General features: G+C 47.6%; 5 protein-coding genes and 1 pseudogene across 5 annotated transcripts; 4 read left to right on the forward strand and 2 right to left on the reverse strand.

The window, feature by feature from the left end:
- Positions 1-1,106: 1,106 nt before the first annotated feature.
- LOC134584727 (histone H1B-like) lies at positions 1,107-1,754 on the forward strand. The gene has a single exon (XM_063440562.1). It carries the CDS (start codon positions 1,110-1,112, stop codon positions 1,752-1,754), a length of 645 nt encoding a protein of 214 aa, XP_063296632.1. The 5' UTR covers positions 1,107-1,109.
- An 882-nt stretch (positions 1,755-2,636) lies between these two features.
- Positions 2,637-2,951, forward strand: LOC134584715 (histone H4). The gene has a single exon (XM_063440552.1). It carries the CDS (start codon positions 2,640-2,642, stop codon positions 2,949-2,951), a length of 312 nt encoding a protein of 103 aa, XP_063296622.1. The 5' UTR covers positions 2,637-2,639.
- A 737-nt stretch (positions 2,952-3,688) lies between these two features.
- LOC134584717 (uncharacterized) lies at positions 3,689-20,366 on the reverse strand (annotated as a pseudogene).
- On the reverse strand, positions 5,211-5,600 carry LOC134584711 (histone H2A type 2-B-like). The gene has a single exon (XM_063440549.1). It carries the CDS (start codon positions 5,598-5,600, stop codon positions 5,211-5,213), a length of 390 nt encoding a protein of 129 aa, XP_063296619.1.
- Positions 5,895-6,275, forward strand: LOC134584712 (histone H2B 1.1-like). The gene has a single exon (XM_063440550.1). The coding sequence runs from the start codon at positions 5,895-5,897 to the stop codon at positions 6,273-6,275; it is 381 nt and encodes a 126-aa protein (XP_063296620.1).
- Positions 12,469-19,201, forward strand: LOC134584714 (histone H4-like). The gene is made up of 2 exons (XM_063440551.1): positions 12,469-12,490; positions 18,903-19,201. Exons 1-2 carry the CDS (start codon positions 12,469-12,471, stop codon positions 19,199-19,201), a joined length of 321 nt encoding a protein of 106 aa, XP_063296621.1.
- Positions 20,367-21,371: the final 1,005 nt, after the last annotated feature.

Consider the following 21,371-nt stretch of genomic DNA (forward strand, 5'->3'; position numbering starts at 1 on the left):
CGTACATACCGCGGTCGCAGCCCTGCAGCCCTGCAACCCGGAGCCTGCCGCCATCTGTTGCCCGCGCAGAGTAAGTGCGGGGAGAAGGGCACGGATCAATTTTAGCACCGGGGCCCCATGGGTCGTGTGTACGCCACTGACTCCCAGCATTACGTTTAGACAAATGTATTTGTGGAAAGCTGTACTAGCTAATACAACGGGAAAGGGAATCCATGAAGGTGATACCCTGGTGGTCCGCCACACAGATCAACATGTTAGCTCCTAATTTGGTGCTAAAATCAGGACAATTTTTGCTGTCATGTTTTTATCATGATTTGAAATAGCATTGAAATGTTTTTGATGTTTTGGAAAAAAGTCCCTAGAGTGCGGAACTCATTGCTGTTGTTTACTGTGCCAGACCTACACCAGGCTTCATAAAGGATTTCCTGGAGAACACAGTGTGTGTGTTTTAATATAACTGGTCTTAGTTGTTGTTAGAGGGTAAACATAGATATATAACATACAATTATGTAATTATGTAATTTAAAAATTGCCACGACTAAGAGCTCTTCTGCTATGATCTTACTACATCCTACCTGAGCTACCTGTCTGAACAAACGAGGATCAAAATCCCTTTTCTCTGTTTCTTTACGACACGAGCTTCAACCCACCTTGATAACACTGGCCCCTTCCCTTTCTTGCATAAGAGTGAGAAAGAAAACCTTGGAATATATTCTTTTAATAGTTATCACAGTAATGTTTGTGGAGAACATCAGGCTCATCCCAAAGGAGATGTGTCAGCTTTCACCGGCTCTGCTAGATCGTGACAACCCTCGGGACCCATGGAGCTGCTAATGAATTCTTGGTTAGATAGTTTAGTACATTCCACGATAGATGGCATCGACCTCCGTCCTCTTATTTTACCTAAATGTATTCGTTTTATCCATTCGGAAACACAGTGTGAGAGCAGAGTGTGAAAAGATGGAGTAGGGACAGTGGAGGGTGTGTCATAAGACTGTATCCAATCAGAGCGTGGTTAGATCAGCCAATAAGATGCTAGCTGGAGATGTATAATTTGGAGGCTGCTGCGGGCGCGTATTATTGCTTGATCTTCATAGAGAATAGTGACCATGTCTGAAGCCGCCCCAGCTCCCGCCGCCGCACCTGCGGTAGAAAGCGCCTCCAAGAAGAAGCAGCCCAAGAAAGCAGCCGGTGTCAAGAAAGCCGCTAAGCCCTCCGGTCCTAGCGTGTCCGAGCTCATTGTCAAAGCTGTGTCCGCTTCTAAAGAGCGCAGCGGGGTGTCCCTGGCAGCTCTGAAGAAGGCTTTGGCTGCTTCTGGTTATGATGTGGAAAAGAATAACAGCCGCCTCAAGCTGGCTCTCAAGGGCTTGGTGACTAAAAGCACTCTCGTCCAGGTCAAAGGAAGCGGAGCTTCCGGCTCCTTCAAGCTCAACAAAAAGCAGGCGGAGAGCAAGGACAAGGCTACCAAGAAAAAGGCACCGGCTAAAGTCAAGAAGCCTGCCCCGAAGAAAGCCACCAAGTCTCCAGCCAAACCTAAGAAGGTAGCTGCAAAGAGCCCGAAAAAGGCCAAAAAGCCGGCCGCCTCCGCTAAAAAGGCCACCAAAAGTCCGAAGAAAGTCAAAGCCGCCAAGCCCAAGAAGGTAGTGAAAAGCCCGGCTAAGAAGACCGTGAAGAGCCCTGCCAAAAAGGCAGCCAAACCCAAAGCCGCAAAGAGTCCTGCAAAGGCTAAAAAGGCAGCTCCCAAAAAGAAATAAGCCTTGCTCGCATTTAATTTTATTTTCCAAACCCCAAAGGCTCTTGTAAGAGCCACCACATTCTCATTTCAGAGCTATATATCAGTGATGGCAACGTGTTTGTTTTGGTGTCATGTCACACATACCGTTCCCCCTCCATCCCTCATTCTAAAGTCAGGAATAACCTAATGAATCATGTAATCCCAGCATCTAGTGCTCGAAAAGATTACACAGGAATGTATCTTGTCGGTGTGGCTAAGTCCCCGTATACCAGTGCTACACTTGAGCGTTGATTTTTTATTTTTTTTTGGCTTAGAAATTCCCTCCGTTCTAAGATAGTGAGGGTGTTTCTTCATTAAATTGCGAAAGGCCAGTTTTAGTGAGAAACGCATATAATATATAGAATATCACACAGTGTCCTTCCAGACTAGATTTAATGTTATTGCCTTTTTCAGTAAGATAATAAAGCAGAACATATTTTAGGGATTGCGATTTTGTACATGGTGATAATAAAAGGGACTGTCCTCGTCCTCTCTCCACGTGTGAAACGGGCGCTTATTTCGATATTCAAAGAGTGATAAAGCCCAAGAAATGATACCTTGTGCAGTAGCTAAGTCGACTATCAAAGAAACACTAAAGACATGATAAAATGATTATACTTCAAAAGATTTCACGATTGTGAAATCTTTTGAAGCATAAACAGCTTTGGTTTTAAACGCCAGAACCATTTCGAGCACGGAAGGAGAGGGTTAAGCATATTATTGAGAGGGAAAAAAAAAGTGAAGGGGCGTATTTAAAACGCCCGCCTCCTTTGCTGCAGGTCCCCATACGGTCCGTCCGAGGAGTATATAAGGAAGAGCTTTGCACAGCATTTCATATCGTTCGTGCAGAAAGAAGAGCAGAACCATGTCTGGCAGAGGCAAAGGAGGAAAGGGTCTCGGAAAAGGTGGCGCTAAGCGTCACAGGAAGGTTCTTCGTGACAACATCCAGGGCATTACCAAGCCTGCAATTCGTCGCCTTGCTCGCAGGGGAGGCGTGAAGCGTATTTCCGGCCTCATCTATGAGGAGACTCGCGGGGTGCTGAAGGTATTCCTGGAGAACGTCATCCGGGACGCCGTCACTTACACCGAGCATGCCAAGAGGAAGACTGTCACCGCCATGGACGTAGTTTATGCTCTTAAGCGCCAGGGCCGCACTCTCTATGGCTTCGGAGGTTAAAACTCGGGCTTGACTTTACCGCACACCCCATTAACCCAAAGGCCCTTTTCAGGGCCACCCACTTTTTCACTAAAAGACTGAACCTAATCACTTTAACCCCTTCCACACCTGATAAATTGCCTGCTATCTACATAGATACACCGAGAAGGAGATAGTAGTAGAGGCTGCTCCCAAACATCTAGACGGGAAAGGTTGCTAAACACTGTATCTGTAGACCGCATGTTTGAACCATCGGAGGATTTGGAGCCGCCTTCTGTTAATGGTAGGGGATGTAAAAAATTATGATCTAGTGAGGTGCATTTAGATTATGAGCAAGTACGTACACACACTGTCAAGAAAGCTCTGGTTTTGGTGTATTGTTACTGTTGCCTACATTTAATACATGCTTGCAGCCACTTAAATAGAAACATTGTTACTAGCTTTGCATATGCACTCCTGTGTTAACTATGTATTCTCCTCTAAGCGAAAAAGTAGTCTTTTTCCTGCTGCCTCTCCACACGATGGATTCTAAATAGTGAAGTTATTGTAAAATCGCCAGTGAAATAGACCAGCAGAGATGATGGCTACATCGTTGCCTGACGTGAAAATGGGATATGTGGGGACATTTGAGCATTGTAGTGTGAGGGCTCCGTAGCTAGCCCGCTCAAAGTCACAGGCTAAAAGACACGTTTTTATAAATGTGTTGGAGCTCGTTCGAGTGCAGATTTGGTGGCTCTTAAAAGAGCCTTTGTGTTTGTTAGCAGGTTTCAACTTAAGCACGTTCTCCTCGGATCCTACGAGCCAGCTGGATGTCTTTGGGCATGATTGTGACCCTCTTAGCGTGGATGGCGCACAAGTTGGTATCCTCAAAAAGACCAACCAGGTAAGCCTCGCTAGCCTCTTGCAGAGCCATGACAGCAGAGCTCTGGAAGCGCAGATCAGTCTTGAAATCCTGAGCGATCTCACGGACAAGGCGCTGGAAGGGCAGCTTGCGGATGAGCAGCTCGGTGGACTTCTGATAACGGCGGATCTCCCTGAGAGCCACAGTTCCTGGACGGTAACGGTGAGGCTTTTTCACTCCCCCGGTAGCTGGGGCGCTCTTTCTAGCAGCTTTGGTGGCTAGCTGCTTGCGGGGAGCCTTGCCTCCGGTCGACTTACGGGCTGTCTGCTTAGTTCTGGCCATTGTAGCAAAACGAAAGGGAATGAACGCTGCTCGCTGTAGCCTGGGCTTTATAGCCGATACGGCGTTTTCATTGGTTCATCAAGTGGGTGGTATGTTCTGATTGGCTGAAAACAAATAGTAAATCATTTCAAAATACCCGCTCAAATCAACTGCTTCTCATCCCCTCCCCCACATTCAAAATGCCCGCTCAAATCAACTGCTTCATCCCCTCCCCCCTCCTCCATCTATTGAGACCACGCGCCCAAAGAAGGGATCTAAGCCTTTAGTGACCCTTCCTGTCCTGACAGCATTTATTATAGACGCTACTAGTTGAAAGGAATGGCAGTGGGCAGTAATGGACGTATTCCTCCCAACATACTTATTAATAGCTGTATAGGCTTTATCGAGGGGGAGGGGTGCATGGGACATTGACCTCTTACACATGCAGAAAGGCCGCTTCTTTCGATGGGATAGAAGCCACGTCTGATAAAGGACTTTCACTCACAGGACGCTCAGTAGCCATACAAATGAGCTCCAGGAGACAGAGCAGCAGGAAATGTTACAAAGCATCCACTTATTGAAACAATGTTTTCAGCCGAGAGGCCAGGCTATTAAGGCTGCGTTAACTCATCCAGCAGCACAGACAACAGAGCTGTAGCGCCGCTAGGATTTGAACGCTCATAGTAGGTTTCACCCGGCATGTCCTCCAGACAGCGGGAGAGGGGGGAATCCTGAGAGTGAGCGACATGTAGAGATGCCCCGCTTAACAAAAGAGGACCTGCACACTATATACACTTGCCCCAATTGGCATTAATTTGCTGCTGCGTTTATCATAGACATGCATGGCAGCCATTGATTTTAACTAGTTCTATAGCTGGAATGTTGGACAGGATATGGACTGCAAATGGGACTCAGTCAGTGCTGTGACAGAAGCGCCCTAATATTTTAGCTTGCTTATGAGCTCCCAGCGTGGTGTGTGTGTGTGTGTGTGTATAGATACAAGGAACGGTTTGCGCGCAGCAGAACAATTAATCGGCTCTTTGTGGAGAACGTGGGTGGCTCTTAAAAGAGCCTTTGTGTTTGGTAGGTGAGGGAGGCAGGTGCAGCAGCTGTCCGCTTTACTTGCTCTTGGGCTTGTGGCTCTCGGTCTTCTTGGGCAGCAGCACAGCCTGGATGTTAGGCAGGACACCTCCCTGGGCGATAGTCACTCCTCCCAGCAGTTTGTTGAGCTCTTCATCGTTACGGACAGCGAGCTGGAGATGGCGGGGAATGATGCGGGTCTTTTTGTTGTCTCTAGCGGCATTCCCTGCCAGCTCCAGAATCTCAGCGGTCAGGTACTCCAGCACTGCAGCCAGATAGACGGGGGCACCGGCTCCCACACGCTCTGCATAATTGCCCTTCCTCAGCAAACGGTGGACTCTGCCGACTGGGAACTGAAGTCCCGCTCGGGATGAGCGAGTCTTCGCCTTTGCACGGGTCTTTCCACCTTGCTTTCCGCGGCCAGACATGTTTGTTCTTGATTGAATGCAAGAAGATGAAAACTCCTCCCCTACCACAGGCTATTTATAAACACACTCTGCTCTGTGATTGGATGACTTTACAAGCAGCCAATTAGAGACACGTTATACAGGGAACCAATCTATTGCTGGAGCTAGTGTTAAACAGCCGCTTCCTTACGTCATCTGACTTTAGCAACCAATCGCAGGAAGGGAAGCGGAAGGGCCTCATTTACATGGTCCGCCTATAAATAGAACCGCCGGAGGAGCAGCTTGCTATTCGCTCGCGAGCTAACAGCGTTAATCATGCCTGATCCAGCAAAGTCCGCACCAGCCCCCAAGAAAGGCTCCAAAAAAGCCGTCACCAAGACTCAGAAGAAAGATGGCAAGAAGCGTAGAAAGAGCAGGAAGGAGAGCTATGCCATCTACGTGTACAAGGTGCTGAAGCAGGTCCATCCCGACACCGGCATCTCCTCCAAGGCAATGGGGATCATGAACTCCTTTGTCAATGATATCTTTGAGCGCATCGCAGGAGAAGCTTCTCGCCTGGCTCACTACAACAAGCGCTCCACCATCACCTCCCGGGAGATCCAGACTGCCGTGCGCCTGCTACTACCCGGAGAGCTGGCAAAGCACGCCGTGTCTGAGGGCACCAAGGCTGTCACAAAGTACACCAGCGCCAAGTAAATGTCCGCCTCCCTGACCACCCGCTAACACAAAGGCTCTTTTAAGAGCCACCCACACTGTCTCTCTCAGAGCTGGCATCACACCCATGCATCAACTCTACAGCTTACTTGCTGCCCACCACAAGCTCACGCAAACGTGTAGCTTTCCTTTCACTTAACCCTTTCCATGCTGTCCTGTAACTCTGAAGATCTCGAGCTGCTCGTGTTTGCACATTTTAGACACTTGTATCACTCACATGCTGATTTAGCCACCTAATGCTCAGTTTGCTCCGCTCTATTACTTTCAAGTCTACCTAGATACCGGACTTGATCTTAGAAGATATTCGTTGGGCGGCTGTATATCTAGTAACTGTAGATTAGGGACAGGCTTCTTATTCAGGGTAGCGCTTGAAGTCGCATTAGGGATATTATAAAAGCTGCTACTGTAGGAGATCTTATACCTAATACTTTACCAAATGGCTACATGGCCAGGGATTTCACTCGATAAGTGTATCCGTTTCTTTCTCTTTTGTTATAGCCTATTGAAACAATGTTTCACTTCATCCTGATACTGTCTATTACTATGTTGCAACTCATGGAAGCCTAGTATGTGGTTCTATCGTCTTTTTGCTCACGCTAGTATTTTACTAGACTTTAAAAGGTCTTTTTGACATATATACCTCAAAACAGCTAGTGTGCAATATCTAGCCTACCTACCCTATTTTCTATCATTTCCACTAGTTATGGGGAATGTGCGCAGGCTTACTTTGGAACATTTAGCAGGCTTTTCCCTTTATTGCACATTGGATATGTACGGATTTATTTTTGTAATTGTCTTTATTTTGTGTAAGTCTTGATATTGGTGACTTCTTTTGGGGTATCCCACCCCTTTAGCTTTATTCTTATTAAAGGTTTAGTTGTATCCATTTGTTCAGCCAACCCCCGACTGAATTAGATACCTGTCCTTAGAAAGTATCTACATTAGTCCACATACGATTGTTCATTACTTTTTGGATACATGGAAATCCTCCTTTTTTTTTTTTTTTTTTTGATTTGGTGTTTGCCAGTAAAGAACAATTTAGACCATTGAGGCTTCATCTAAATATCAGCATGATGATTTCAGTGTCTGCAGACATGTTGAGCTTATTAAAGACAATCTGATAAGCCTGTTTTGATCTTAAAGACATAAGCATTTTATTTTTTTTGTAACTTGCCTTTTTTTCCTGTTTATTGCGCCAACACATTATACACTTTCTCACCAGATGTGCCTGTATACACTCAAACAGCGTTTTCCAATTGGTTTTCTGCAGGAACCTATGGTCCAGCGAGAACAAAACTGGAGTTCTGTAGTGATTTGCCCATTGGGTAGCCCATACACTTAAAGAAACCTGATGGGCATTGCTGCAGAGGGACTCGGTAAGCACTGTTTAATTGCCCAACGGAATCCCTGTAGCATGAGATGCTGGGAAGTGACTGACTATCATTACCTCCCAGCTTCAAATAGAAAATGCTGCACTGGAGGGAGAGAGACCGCAGTCGGCACTGAGCAGCGATTTAGGCGGCTGCCTAAGGCCTAACTCGCCATCGGGCAGGCATACTGTGTCAGGTACAAGGACCCCACACCTTGCCCGGTATGCTGCTGGTTGCGAGGTCCCTCCACTCTGTCCTGAGAAGCAGAAAGCCAGCACAGTCTGCAGCTCCGCTGACTATGCAGTGTCTCGCGATCTCTGGCCAATCAGACCGTCGCCGCGGGATACCACTTCAATGCTCTGTTTTCTGGATATTGTGAGGCACTGCACAATCTGCAGCTCACACCTGGTGGAGTTGCAGACTGTGCAGTCTCTCAGGGCAAATTGTAGAGAGAGCTTACTGGAGCACCAGGGATCAAAGACACCAGGGGCCACCAGTTGCAATCCCCTCCCTCACTTTCACACCACTGTGCAACCCGCTCCCTTACTGTGTCACCCCGTCTCTCCCTCAGGCACTCTACCACCGTTCAACCTCTACCACCGTGAGGTTGGAGTGCCTCGTGTCGCCTGCTGCGTTCAGATAGCTGGGGTGGTGATTGATGCCACAGTCTGTTCCCCCAGTGGGGACCGGGATAACCCCCACCGGTCCAGAGGGGGGGGGGGGGGTAGGAGACCTGTAGAGACGCTTGGTGTGTCTGGCGTCGGGGTGAGCGGCCGTCTCTCCCCGGCTCCAACTTTAGTAGGCCGCACTCGGCGTTTCGGTTTCCCTGCCTCGACGGGTTTCAGAGGGGTGTCCTTCGGTTCCGCAGTGCATTCCCAGCATGGGTAGCACAACCCGGTGAGTCTGCGGTCAGTGTAGCCGTTGAGTTTGACCCAAATTTGGCCCGTCAGGCGAGAGCTCGTGGTGCCCACGTCTGTACTGCTTGGCGGTCAGGCTCCGCCCCCTGGGTACGGATTTTTATTTAGCTTTCGGGTATTCACCTTTTTTCTCTACTCGCTGACACATATCAAAGGTTTGGCTATATCCCTGTATGATCCGATGATTCGCTTTCCAAATGCCTAATTGCCCTGCAAGGGGAATATCATGGCTGAGCTTCAAAATGCCCATTTGGTATAGTAGTCTTTGTGCCCTTAACGTAATCCTCTAGTTTGTTTGTTTGTCCGGTAGGTTTCCGGGGTTATATTGTATTGAACCATTCATTTCTCCTTGACCTTCTCGTATAGATGCATTTCTGATACTGCTCGATATGCCTCTGCCGGACAATTTGCTAGTTAAAATAGGTGCCCGGTTGTTTGTTGAAACACTTGAATCCACAGACAAAAACAACCTAGACCTCACCACATATAAAACACTTTTGGATAAACGCTCAGAGCTAGCCACCCTTAATGGAACACAAATCAAGAAAAGTCTTCTTCTTACCAGACACCGGTACTATACCCAAGGGGGCAAAGGGGGACGACTATCAGCGCAAGCTCTAAAAACACAAAGACAAACCACATTTATCTCATCCATACAGACTCCACAAGGGACCAAGTCAAATCTGATGGCGGACATCATGCTAGCCTTCCAGGAGTTTTACCACAAACTTTACAACTTGAGGGACTCTCCCCCCAGATGTTACTGACATAAGAGCCTTCCTCAAACAAAGGATCGCCAAGACAATCCCACCCAACGTACAACAAAGACTTGACTCTCCCACAACTAAAGAGGAGTTAGAAGTAGTGATACACTCCCTCCCACTAGGAAAGAGCCCGGGCCCAGATGTCTTCACGGCCAAATACTACAAGAGCTTTTCCATCCAGCTCATACCCCCACTCCTAGACGCACTCAACTCCCTACTTAAAGACAATTCCATACCCCCACAGGCATCGGAAGCCACTATTGCACTCTACCCAAACCAGGTAAAGATTTGACCCAATGTGGGAGTTATTGGCCTATCTCACTTAAAAATATTGATTTAAAAAATGTTCACTAAAACACTAGCTAACCGCCTACGCCTCAAGCTCCCAGAGCTAATTCACCCAGACCAGGCTGGATTTATACAAGGCCGAGAAGCTAAAAAATAATATCACCAAACTCATTAATCTCATGCATCACTCTGAACACACAAACACCCAGACACTGTTACTCTCCAGAGATGCCGAAAAGGCTTTCAACAGGGTGGACTGGTCCCTGATGCTTGCCACCCTGGAACAGATGGGCTTTGGCCCAAACTGGCTAAGGTGGATGGGAGCTATATACTCCAGACCAACGGCTAGGCTACTCGTGAACGGCCAACTCTCACTCCCAGTACCCATCTCCAATAGCACCCCTCTTTGTTTCGTCCTGGTCCTGGAGCCATTCCTCCAGGGAGTTAGAGAAAATCCTAACATCAAGGGTTTCAAATTTGGATGGGCAGAACACAAAATATCAGCATTTGCAGATGACATGCTATTCACGGTCTCCGAACCCAGCTCCTCACTCCCTCATATACTGGAGGAGATGTCTCTCTATAGCAAAGTGTTCACCTTTCATGCCACTCTAGGTAAATGTGAACTCCTCCCACTGAAAGTACTAAACTCGACCAAAACACATCTACAATCAAACTTCCCATTCTCCTGGGGAACAGAGCATATAACATATCTGGGGGTAGCACTACCATCCGTTATCTCACGACTATATGAAACCACCCCCCACCCCCCTGCTAATCCAAGCTAGAACTAAAGATCTTACTAAATGGCACACTTCGCAGTTCAGCTGGTTTTGCAGGATAAATATCCTGAAAATTAGTATTCTCCCAAGAATATTATACTTGCTGCAAGTTCTCCCGATCACTCTACCCACAACCTTCTTTGCTGCCATACAAAAACTATTTACGACATTTATTTGGTCCCACAAACGCCCCAGGCTAGCCTATCAGCTGCTCACAAGATCAAAGACGGAGGGGGGTCTGGGGCTGCCAGATGTGGAACGATACCACAGTGCAGTACTATTGGCCAGGATTTATGACTGGACAGGCAAGAACACGACCAAACAATGGGTAGATGTAGAGAATAACATCTTCCGTGTCCCCATACACACAATACCATGGCACAACTCTGGCCAATCCTTCCTTATGCACAAACAACACCCGACCATTACTCCGACACTGAGAATGTGGTCACACATGAGTCATTGGCGGCGGACATATCACCATACCCATCACCGCTATATCCACTGACTCACAATCCGCTCTTCAAGCCTGGTGAATCGGGAGCGGCATACAGATAATATCATACCACAGCATACCTACCTTCACGAGACCTCCTTGACAATGAGGGAGTTAGGCCCCTGTCGTCCCTACACCCGCAGGGAACTCCCACGACCCTTCAAAAATTTCTCTACGATCAACTCATTCACTTTTTGCGGACCAACAAATACCCCCAACAAGGTCACCGAGCACTGACCAAATTCGAACTTACGTGCACCCAATGCACACTCAAAAAGAAACAGGTCAAAACCACATATGCCTACTACAGGACACTAGCCAACCAATCAACCTACTCTACAAAAAACACTGGGAACAAGAACTGCACTTATCTTTCGCAGATAATGACTGGAAGCAAATATTCCTCCTGACACAAAAATCATCCACCAGCTTAGCGACACAAGAAAGTAACTATAAGAAGATAGCTAGATGGCACTACACCCCATCCAAACTCAAACGGGCATTCCCAGGCACGTCCAATAACTGCTGTAGATGACTAGAGGCCATTGGGGACACGGCTCACATCTGGTGGTCATGCACGGTGAACCAAAAGTTCTGGTCACGGATCTCCAGTCTCATACACCTCATAACGGGAACCACCATACCCTACCCACCTTAAACACTCCTATATCTTATATTGCCTCCCTCCATACCAAGGGACACTAGGACCCTAGACATACATCTGCTCAAAGCAGCAAATCTGCTTATCACCCTCCACTGGAAAAAAAAAAATATACATGACCTCCTGGGAACCCTAGTGTAACTTCATGAACACCAGTCAAACAGACCGATAGTGACACCCAGCTGGAGATAATATGAGACCTTGAACTACCAGCGAATCTATTTGAATATCAACACCCTTATTATTTTTGGTCTTCACTTCCCCTCTATGTCGACTACAAGTATTTCTGTTACTGAATGTGAACTTTGTACTAGACATTATGACTAAAGCAGCAATGTTATACACATTTTTGAAGTATCAATTGTTACATTTGCAAGAATTTTAAAATAAACAATTTCTAAAAAAAAAAGGAAAAAGGAAAAAAAGCCGAACAGACACTGCTTGATCCGTTTTAGGTCAGCTTTGGGATTTCTAGGTAGTCTCAGTAAAATCCATTCTGAGTTCTCCTTATAACCGGCAGAAAAAAAAAAAAAAAAAAAATATATATATATATATATATATATATATATATATCTGCGAGCGGTTCAACAGAACACTGCTTGCCGAGACTGGGAGCGACTCCTACCGCACTTCTTATGTGCATATTGGGAGGTGCCGCAGGAACTGCTTTGGACTATTATATGGGAGAAGATTACGAGGACCTCATCACAGTGCATTGGGATGGGGGAATGTGCTAAAACTCTGTGACCACATGGAACAGTTGGCTAAGTTGGTAAAAGAGAACCTCCAAGCTGACAAGGGGTGACAGAAAGTATGGTATGACCGGGGTACCCGACTGCGTAGTTTCCGTGTTGGACAAAAGATTAAACCGGTCTGACATGATTAATTACAGGCGGCATGGCAGGGTCCCTACAAGGTGGTGGAGCATATCTGCAATACCACCTATGTGGTAGCCAGCTGTGCAGATGAGAGAGTAAACTGCTCCTTCCACGTTAATATGCTTAAAGAGTACAAAAAAAGGAAGGACGATGTAACTGCAGTGTGCGCCCCAGCTTCTGAGGATCTAGACAGCCTCGCATTACCTGACTTGCTAGAGGGAGACTCCCAAGTTGACCTTATCGCTCAAGTCAAACTAGGAGACAAACTGACTGATAAAGAAATAGTTCAGGCCCACAAATTATTGAAAGCCAAACGAAAGACCTTCTCCCAAGACCCTGGGTACATCACCCTGGCTGTACACAACGTGGAAATCCCAGGACAAGCACCTATGAGGCAACCACCCCTACCACATTCTCGAGGCAGTCCGGTAAGAGATACGGAAGGATATACAGTAAATGCTGTGACTAGGAGTGATTGAGGCTTCAGACTTGGCTTGTAGTCCTAGTACCGAAGCGGGACGGAACAACACTCTTCTGCGTGGACTACAGGCGACTGAACGATCGGACTCTTACCAACTCTTATCCCATGCCCTGGAGGAACTATTTCATCATATAGCATGGGGACAGTATCTCGCCACAACAGACCTATGCAAGGGCTACTAGCAGATTCACCTGGCCGAGGAGGCTATCCCCAAGTCGGCATTCGTCACCCTGCTTGGCCTATTCCAATATCAGGTCATGCCGTTCTAGATGAAGAATGTCCCAGCCACCTTTCAACGTATGGTGGATAGGTTCCTCAATGGCTTCCAGGAATTTGCACGTGCGTACCTGGACAGCATAGCTATCAATTGTGACTCATAGGAGGAAGATTTCCCATGTAGGGAAGGTTATCGGCCGAATTAGAGCAGCTGGCTTAACTCTGAAGCCAGACAAGTGTCACATTGGTATGGCTGAAGTGCGGTATCTGGGACACAGAGTAGCTGGGAGACTTCTGCCCCTACCCGAGTGGCCACCACACACTGGATAACACAGTTCTACTTCACCCTTTACTAAGTCTTGGCTCGTGTTTTTTTTTAAATTCTTTATTTTATTTGTGCATGAAAAATCACATAAAGCACACAATGCCACAACAGCTAGAGCATGCAGAGCGTCATACATAGATTTACATTGGTTAGGCATTAAAACATAGCACAGTTTTATGGATTATTATCGCATGACAAAGAGTTATATCTAATAATATTATCAATAACAGCGTTAAACTAGGTTATCCAGGTTAGATTGTTATCAGCTATATATCAGAGAATTTACAACATTGAAAACAGGTTAGACTACAATGTTAAACCGGTGAGCTATAAAACCACCTGGTAAGCACGTTAATAGAGGTGAGATATCCCCAGCAGTACCTTTCTACATTAGTAAGCATGTTGGTAGCCTGGCTGTAATCAGGCTAAGTTAAGTAATGACATGCAATTAGCCGGCATAGATGTATCTGTGCCATGGAGTAATAAAACGAAAAAAAAAAAAACAAATAGATAATGCTGCTTCTATCTATAACAAGCTCGTGTTGGGATAAAGTCACCCTCACAGGCCAGCAGTATGCATAAGGGCTAGTACTCGTGTTCGCCAAGAGGGACAGTTAATGTCCAGGGTGTAGTAGCAGTTTGTGAGTACGTCTCTCAACAGTCATGCTGTCCCAGGGCCGGTCCGACCCTCAGCCTGTTCCCCGTCTGGGAGAGTGCAGCAGGTCTGTGCCAAGGTGCTGGTCATATCGGGTGTTGGGCATTGCATGATGGGTGACTACCTTCGGGTGGGCCCGCTGCGTCTCCGATTTCTCCGATGTAGGAGCCGCTTTAGAGGCTGTTGGCGGTCCCCGCTGTTTGGTAGGCATGTAAGGGGTACGGAGATGAGTGCACCCGCTTGTCAGCTCTGTGTCGGGACGCTTTGTGCGGCTTCCTCCTCCGCTTCCCCGCTTGTGTAGCGCCAGCTTTCCGCCCTGGCTGTGGTGGTTTGTCCCCGTTCTGTGGAGGGCTTGTTGCAGCCGTGGGTCTTGTTTGGCTCTGTTTAGCTTGTTCCCAGTATTGCTCCCAAAAGCGTTCAAATGCCAGGGCAATGGGATCCCTGGAGTCTGGGACACACTTGGTCACGTGTTGGCGGCCATCTTTGCCCACTCCAAGCCGCACTCTTGCTGGGCTCATGTTTGGGTGAGACAGCTATACTCTGTGCAAGAGAGCTTAATCACTAGGACCCTGTTACAGGTTAGGAAAGTTTGGATAGACCCCAGCCAAGCTGCAGCGGGTAGGGGCTATAGCACTACTGGTGTCCCAGTGATAGCTAGGAAGCAAGCTTGGCAGAGGTGCCCAGTCAGGGTACCATGCAGTCCATAAAAGTGTGTCCAGGATTGTGTGTCCATGAATGGAGACCCCATGCTGGGGGTCTGTGTATAAATTCTGTGTGCCTTGCCTGAATAAACCAGATCTACTCCCAGCACTGGCGTACATACCGCGGTCGCAGGGGTTGCAGCTGCGACTGGGCCCGGCCCACCAGGGGGCCCGGCCACCTAGCGACTCGGTATGTACGCCAGTGTGGGCAGACTCTTCTACTGGGGGGACAAGGAGCTGGCCACATCAGGGCCCCCGAGGCCGGCCCTGGTGTTACCGGGCGCGCGCGCGCGAGGGAGCACTCTCCCCTGAGCGCTCTCTGATCAGCTCCCTTGCGCGCCCCGCACTTATGCTGCAGCCGGAATATGAAGTTATATTCTGGCTCCGGCATCAGTAAAAATGTGCGAGGGAGCTGGGCAGAGAGCGCTCAGGGGACAGTGTTCCCTCACGAGCCAGCAGGACCGGCCGCCGGGCAGCCCCTGGACTGGACTGGAAAGGGAGGCTGCGGGATTAAATCTGAAAAAAAAAGCACACAAAAAACGTGTGTATGTGTGTTAGTGCTACAGTGTGTGTGTGTGTGTGTGTTAGTGCACATTTTTGTGCCAGTGTGTGTGTGTTACTGTGTCTGCTAGTGAGTGTCAGTGAGTGTGTTAGTTTTTGTTTGCGTGTGTTACTGTGTGTTAGTTGTGTGTGTCTGTTATTGAGTGTGTGTCTGTTAGTGAGTGTCAGTGTGTGTGTCTGTGTGTGAGTGAGTGTGTGTGTCTGTTACTGAGTGTGCTAGTTTGTGTGTGTCTGTTAGTGAGTCTGTTAGTGAGTCTAGTGAGTCTTAGGTTAGTGAGTCTAGTGAGTCTTAGGTGTCTTAGTGAGTGTGTGTTTGTCAGTGAGAGTGTGTGTTTTATAAGTGAGTGTGTATGTGTCTCTGTCTGTCACTGAGTGTGTCTTTGGCAGTAAATTTGTGTGTCTGTTAGCTAGTGTGTATGCGTCTGTTCGTGAGAGTGTGTGTGTGTTTTAAACCCCTTAAGCACTTACCTTTCTCCAGCGCCGGACTCCCTTGGCGCTGGGGATCCCTCCGCCCCGACCTGCCTCTCAGCTCCCAATGCGCATGCGTGGCAAGAGCCGCGCGCGCATTCAAACCGCCCATAGAAAAGCATTACTCAATGCTTTCCTATGGACGTCGAGCGTCTTCTCACTGTGATTTTCACAGGGAGAATCGCGGAAGCGCCTCTAGCCGCTGTCAGTGACACAGCCACTAGAGGCTGGATTAACCATCAGTGAAACATAGCAGTTTCTCTGAAACTGCTATGTATTCAGCTGCAGGGTTAAACTAGAGGGCCCTGGAACCCAGACCACTTCATTGAGCTGAAGTGATCTGGGTGTCTAAAGTGGTCCTTTAAGTGTATGTGTATCTGCATACACTTGCGTACATACCGCGGTCGCAGCCCTGCAACCCGGAGCCTGCCGCCATCTGTTGCGACCCCGGCCCGCGCAGAGTAAGTGCGGGGGGAAGGGCACGGATCAATTTTAGCACCGGGGCCCCATGGGTCGTGTGTACGCCACTGACTCCCAGCATTACGTTTAGACAAATGTATTTGTGGAAAGCTGTACTAGCTAATACAACGGGAAAGGGAATCCATGAAGGTGATACCCTGGTGGTCCGCCACACAGATCAACATGTTAGCTCCTAATTTGGTGCTAAAATCAGGACAATTTTTGCTGTCATGTTTTTATCATGATTTGAAATAGCATTGAAATGTTTTTGATGTTTTGGAAAAAAGTCCCTAGAGTGCGGAACTCATTGCTGTTGTTTACTGTGCCAGACCTACACCAGGCTTCATAAAGGATTTCCTGGAGAGCACAGTGTGTGTGTGTTTTAATATAACTGGTCTTAGTTGTTGTTAGAGGGTAAACATAGATATATAACATACAATTATGTAATTATGTAATTTAAAAATTGCCACGACTAAGAGCTCTTCTGCTATGATCTTACTACATCCTACCTGAGCTACCTGTCTGAACAAACGAGGATCAAAATCCCTTTTCTCTGTTTCTTTACGACACGAGCTTCAACCCACCTTGATAACACGGGCCCCTTCCCTTTCTTGCATAAGAGTGAGAAAGAAAACCTTGGAATATATTCTTTTAATAGTTATCACAGTAATGTTTGTGGAGAACATCAGGCTCATCCCAAAGGAGATGTGTCAGCTTTCACCGGCTCTGCTAGATCGTGACAACCCTCGGGACCCATGGAGCTGCTAATGAATTCTTGGTTAGATAGTTTAGTACATTCCACGATAGATGGCATCGACCTCCGTCCTCTTATTTTACCTAAATGTATTCGTTTTATCCATTCGGAAACACAGCGTGAGAGCAGAGTGTGAAAAGATGGAGTAGGGACAGTGGAGGGTGTGTCATAAGACTGTATCCAATCAGAGCGTGGTTAGATCAGCCAATAAGATGCTAGCTGGAGATGTATAATTTGGAGGCTGCTGCGGGCGCGTATTATTGCTTGATCTTCATAGAGAATAGTGACCATGTCTGAAGCCGCCCCAGCTCCCGCCGCCGCACCTGCGGTAGAAAGCGCCTCCAAGAAGAAGCAGCCCAAGAAAGCAGCCGGTGTCAAGAAAGCCGCTAAGCCCTCCGGTCCTAGCGTGTCCGAGCTCATTGTCAAAGCTGTGTCCGCTTCTAAAGAGCGCAGCGGGGTGTCCCTGGCAGCTCTGAAGAAGGCTTTGGCTGCTTCTGGTTATGATGTGGAAAAGAATAACAGCCGCCTCAAGCTGGCTCTCAAGGGCTTGGTGACTAAAAGCACTCTCGTCCAGGTCAAAGGAAGCGGAGCTTCCGGCTCCTTCAAGCTCAACAAAAAGCAGGCGGAGAGCAAGGACAAGGCTACCAAGAAAAAGGCACCGGCTAAAGTCAAGAAGCCTGCCCCGAAGAAAGCCACCAAGTCTCCAGCCAAACCTAAGAAGGTAGCTGCAAAGAGCCCGAAAAAGGCCAAAAAGCCGGCCGCCTCCGCTAAAAAGGCCACCAAAAGTCCGAAGAAAGTCAAAGCCGCCAAGCCCAAGAAGGTAGTGAAAAGCCCGGCTAAGAAGACCGTGAAGAGCCCTGCCAAAAAGGCAGCCAAACCCAAAGCCGCAAAGAGTCCTGCAAAGGCTAAAAAGGCAGCTCCCAAAAAGAAATAAGCCTTGCTCGCATTTAATTTTATTTTCCAAACCCCAAAGGCTCTTGTAAGAGCCACCACATTCTCATTTCAGAGCTATATATCAGTGATGGCAACGTGTTTGTTTTGGTGTCATGTCACACATACCGTTCCCCCTCCATCCCTCATTCTAAAGTCAGGAATAACCTAATGAATCCTGTAATCCCAGCATCTAGTGCTCGAAAAGATTACACAGGAATGTATCTTGTCGGTGTGGCTAAGTCCCCGTATACCAGTGCTACACTTGAGCGTTGATTTTTTATTTTTTTTTGGCTTAGAAATTCCCTCCGTTCTAAGATAGTGAGGGTGTTTCTTCATTAAATTGCGAAAGGCCAGTTTTAGTGAGAAACGCATATAATATATAGAATATCACACAGTGTCCTTCCAGACTAGATTTAATGTTATTGCCTTTTTCAGTAAGATAATAAAGCAGAACATATTTTAGGGATTGCGATTTTGTACATGGTGATAATAAAAGGGACTGTCCTCGTCCTCTCTCCACGTGTGAAACGGGCGCTTATTTCGATATTCAAAGAGTGATAAAGCCCAAGAAATGATACCTTGTGCAGTAGCTAAGTCGACTATCAAAGAAACACTAAAGACATGATAAAATGATTATACTTCAAAAGATTTCACGATTGTGAAATCTTTTGAAGCATAAACAGCTTTGGTTTTAAACGCCAGAACCATTTCGAGCACGGAAGGAGAGGGTTAAGCATATTATTGAGAGGGAAAAAAAAAAGTGAAGGGGCGTATTTAAAACGCCCGCCTCCTTTGCTGCAGGTCCCCATACGGTCCGTCCGAGGAGTATATAAGGAAGAGCTTTGCACAGCATTTCATATCGTTCGTGCAGAAAGAAGAGCAGAACCATGTCTGGCAGAGGCAAAGGAGGAAAGGGTCTCGGAAAAGGTGGCGCTAAGCGTCACAGGAAGGTTCTTCGTGACAACATCCAGGGCATTACCAAGCCTGCAATTCGTCGCCTTGCTCGCAGGGGAGGCGTGAAGCGTATTTCCGGCCTCATCTATGAGGAGACTCGCGGGGTGCTGAAGGTATTCCTGGAGAACGTCATCCGGGACGCCGTCACTTACACCGAGCATGCCAAGAGGAAGACTGTCACCGCCATGGACGTAGTTTATGCTCTTAAGCGCCAGGGCCGCACTCTCTATGGCTTCGGAGGTTAAAACTCGGGCTTGACTTTACCGCACACCCCATTAACCCAAAGGCCCTTTTCAGGGCCACCCACTTTTTCACTAAAAGACTGAACCTAATCACTTTAACCCCTTCCACACCTGATAAATTGCCTGCTATCTACATAGATACACCGAGAAGGAGATAGTAGTAGAGGCTGCTCCCAAACATCTAGACGGGAAAGGTTGCTAAACACTGTATCTGTAGACCGCATGTTTGAACCATCGGAGGATTTGGAGCCGCCTTCTGTTAATGGTAGGGGATGTAAAAAATTATGATCTAGTGAGGTGCATTTAGATTATGAGCAAGTACGTACACACACTGTCAAGAAAGCTCTGGTTTTGGTGTATTGTTACTGTTGCCTACATTTAATACATGCTTGCAGCCACTTAAATAGAAACATTGTTACTAGCTTTGCATATGCACTCCTGTGTTAACTATGTATTCTCCTCTAAGCGAAAAAGTAGTCTTTTTCCTGCTGCCTCTCCACACGATGGATTCTAAATAGTGAAGTTATTGTAAAATCGCCAGTGAAATAGACCAGCAGAGATGATGGCTACATCGTTGCCTGACGTGAAAATGGGATATGTGGGGACATTTGAGCATTGTAGTGTGTGGGCTCCGTAGCTAGCCCGCTCAAAGTCACAGGCTAAAAGACACGTTTTTATGAATGTGTTGGAGCTCGTTCGAGTGCAGATTTGGTGGCTCTTAAAAGAGCCTTTGTGTTTTGTGTTAGCAGGTTTCAACTTAAGCACGTTCGCCTCGGATCCTACGAGCCAGCTGGATGTCTTTGGGCATGATTGTGACCCTCTTAGCGTGGATGGCGCACAAGTTGGTATCCTCAAAAAGACCAACCAGGTAAGCCTCGCTAGCCTCTTGCAGAGCCATGACAGCAGAGCTCTGGAAGCGCAGATCAGTCTTGAAATCCTGAGCGATCTCACGGACAAGGCGCTGGAAGGGCAGCTTGCGGATGAGCAGCTCGGTGGACTTCTGATAACGGCGGATCTCCCTGAGAGCCACAGTTCCTGGACGGTAACGGTGAGGCTTTTTCACTCCCCCGGTAGCTGGGGCGCTCTTTCTAGCAGCTTTGGTGGCTAGCTGCTTGCGGGGAGCCTTGCCTCCGGTCGACTTACGGGCTGTCTGCTTAGTTCTGGCCATTGTAGCAAAACGAAAGGGAATGAACGCTGCTCGCTGTAGCCTGGGCTTTATAGCCGATACGGCGTTTTCATTGGTTCATCAAGTGGGTGGTATGTTCTGATTGGCTGAAAACAAATAGTAAACCATTTCAAAATACCCGCTCAAATCAACTGCTTCTCATCCCCTCCCCCACATTCAAAATGCCCGCTCAAATCAACTGCTTCATCCCCTCCCCCCTCCTCCATCTATTGAGACCACGCGCCCAAAGAAGGGATCTAAGCCTTTAGTGACCCTTCCTGTCCTGACAGCATTTATTATAGACGCTACTAGTTGAAAGGAATGGCAGTGGGCAGTAATGGACGTATTCCTCCCAACATACTTATTAATAGCTGTATAGGCTTTATCGAGGGGGAGGGGTGCATGGGACATTGACCTCTTACACATGCAGAAAGGCCGCTTCTTTCGATGGGATAGAAGCCACGTCTGATAAAGGACTTTCACTCACAGGACGCTCAGTAGCCATACAAATGAGCTCCAGGAGACAGAGCAGCAGGAAATGTTACAAAGCATCCACTTATTGAAACAATGTTTTCAGCCGAGAGGCCAGGCTATTAAGGCTGCGTTAACTCATCCAGCAGCACAGACAACAGAGCTGTAGCGCCGCTAGGATTTGAACGCTCATAGTAGGTTTCACCCGGCATGTCCTCCAGACAGCGGGAGAGGGGGGAATCCTGAGAGTGAGCGACATGTAGAGATGCCCCGCTTAACAAAAGAGGACCTGTACACTATATACACTTGCCCCAATTGGTATTAATTTGCTGCTGCGTTTATCATAGACATGCATGGCAGCCATTGATTTTAACTAGTTCTATAGCTGGAATGTTGGACAGGATATGGACTGCAAATGGGACTCAGTCAGTGCTGTGACAGAAGCGCCCTAATATTTTAGCTTGCTTATGAGCTCCCAGCGTGGTGTGTGTGTAGATACAGGGAACGGTTTGCGCGCAGCAGAACAATTAATCGGCT

This window comes from Pelobates fuscus, unplaced genomic scaffold (genome assembly GCF_036172605.1).
Source record: "Pelobates fuscus isolate aPelFus1 unplaced genomic scaffold, aPelFus1.pri scaffold_46, whole genome shotgun sequence".
NCBI classification, from domain to species: domain Eukaryota; kingdom Metazoa; phylum Chordata; class Amphibia; order Anura; family Pelobatidae; genus Pelobates; species Pelobates fuscus.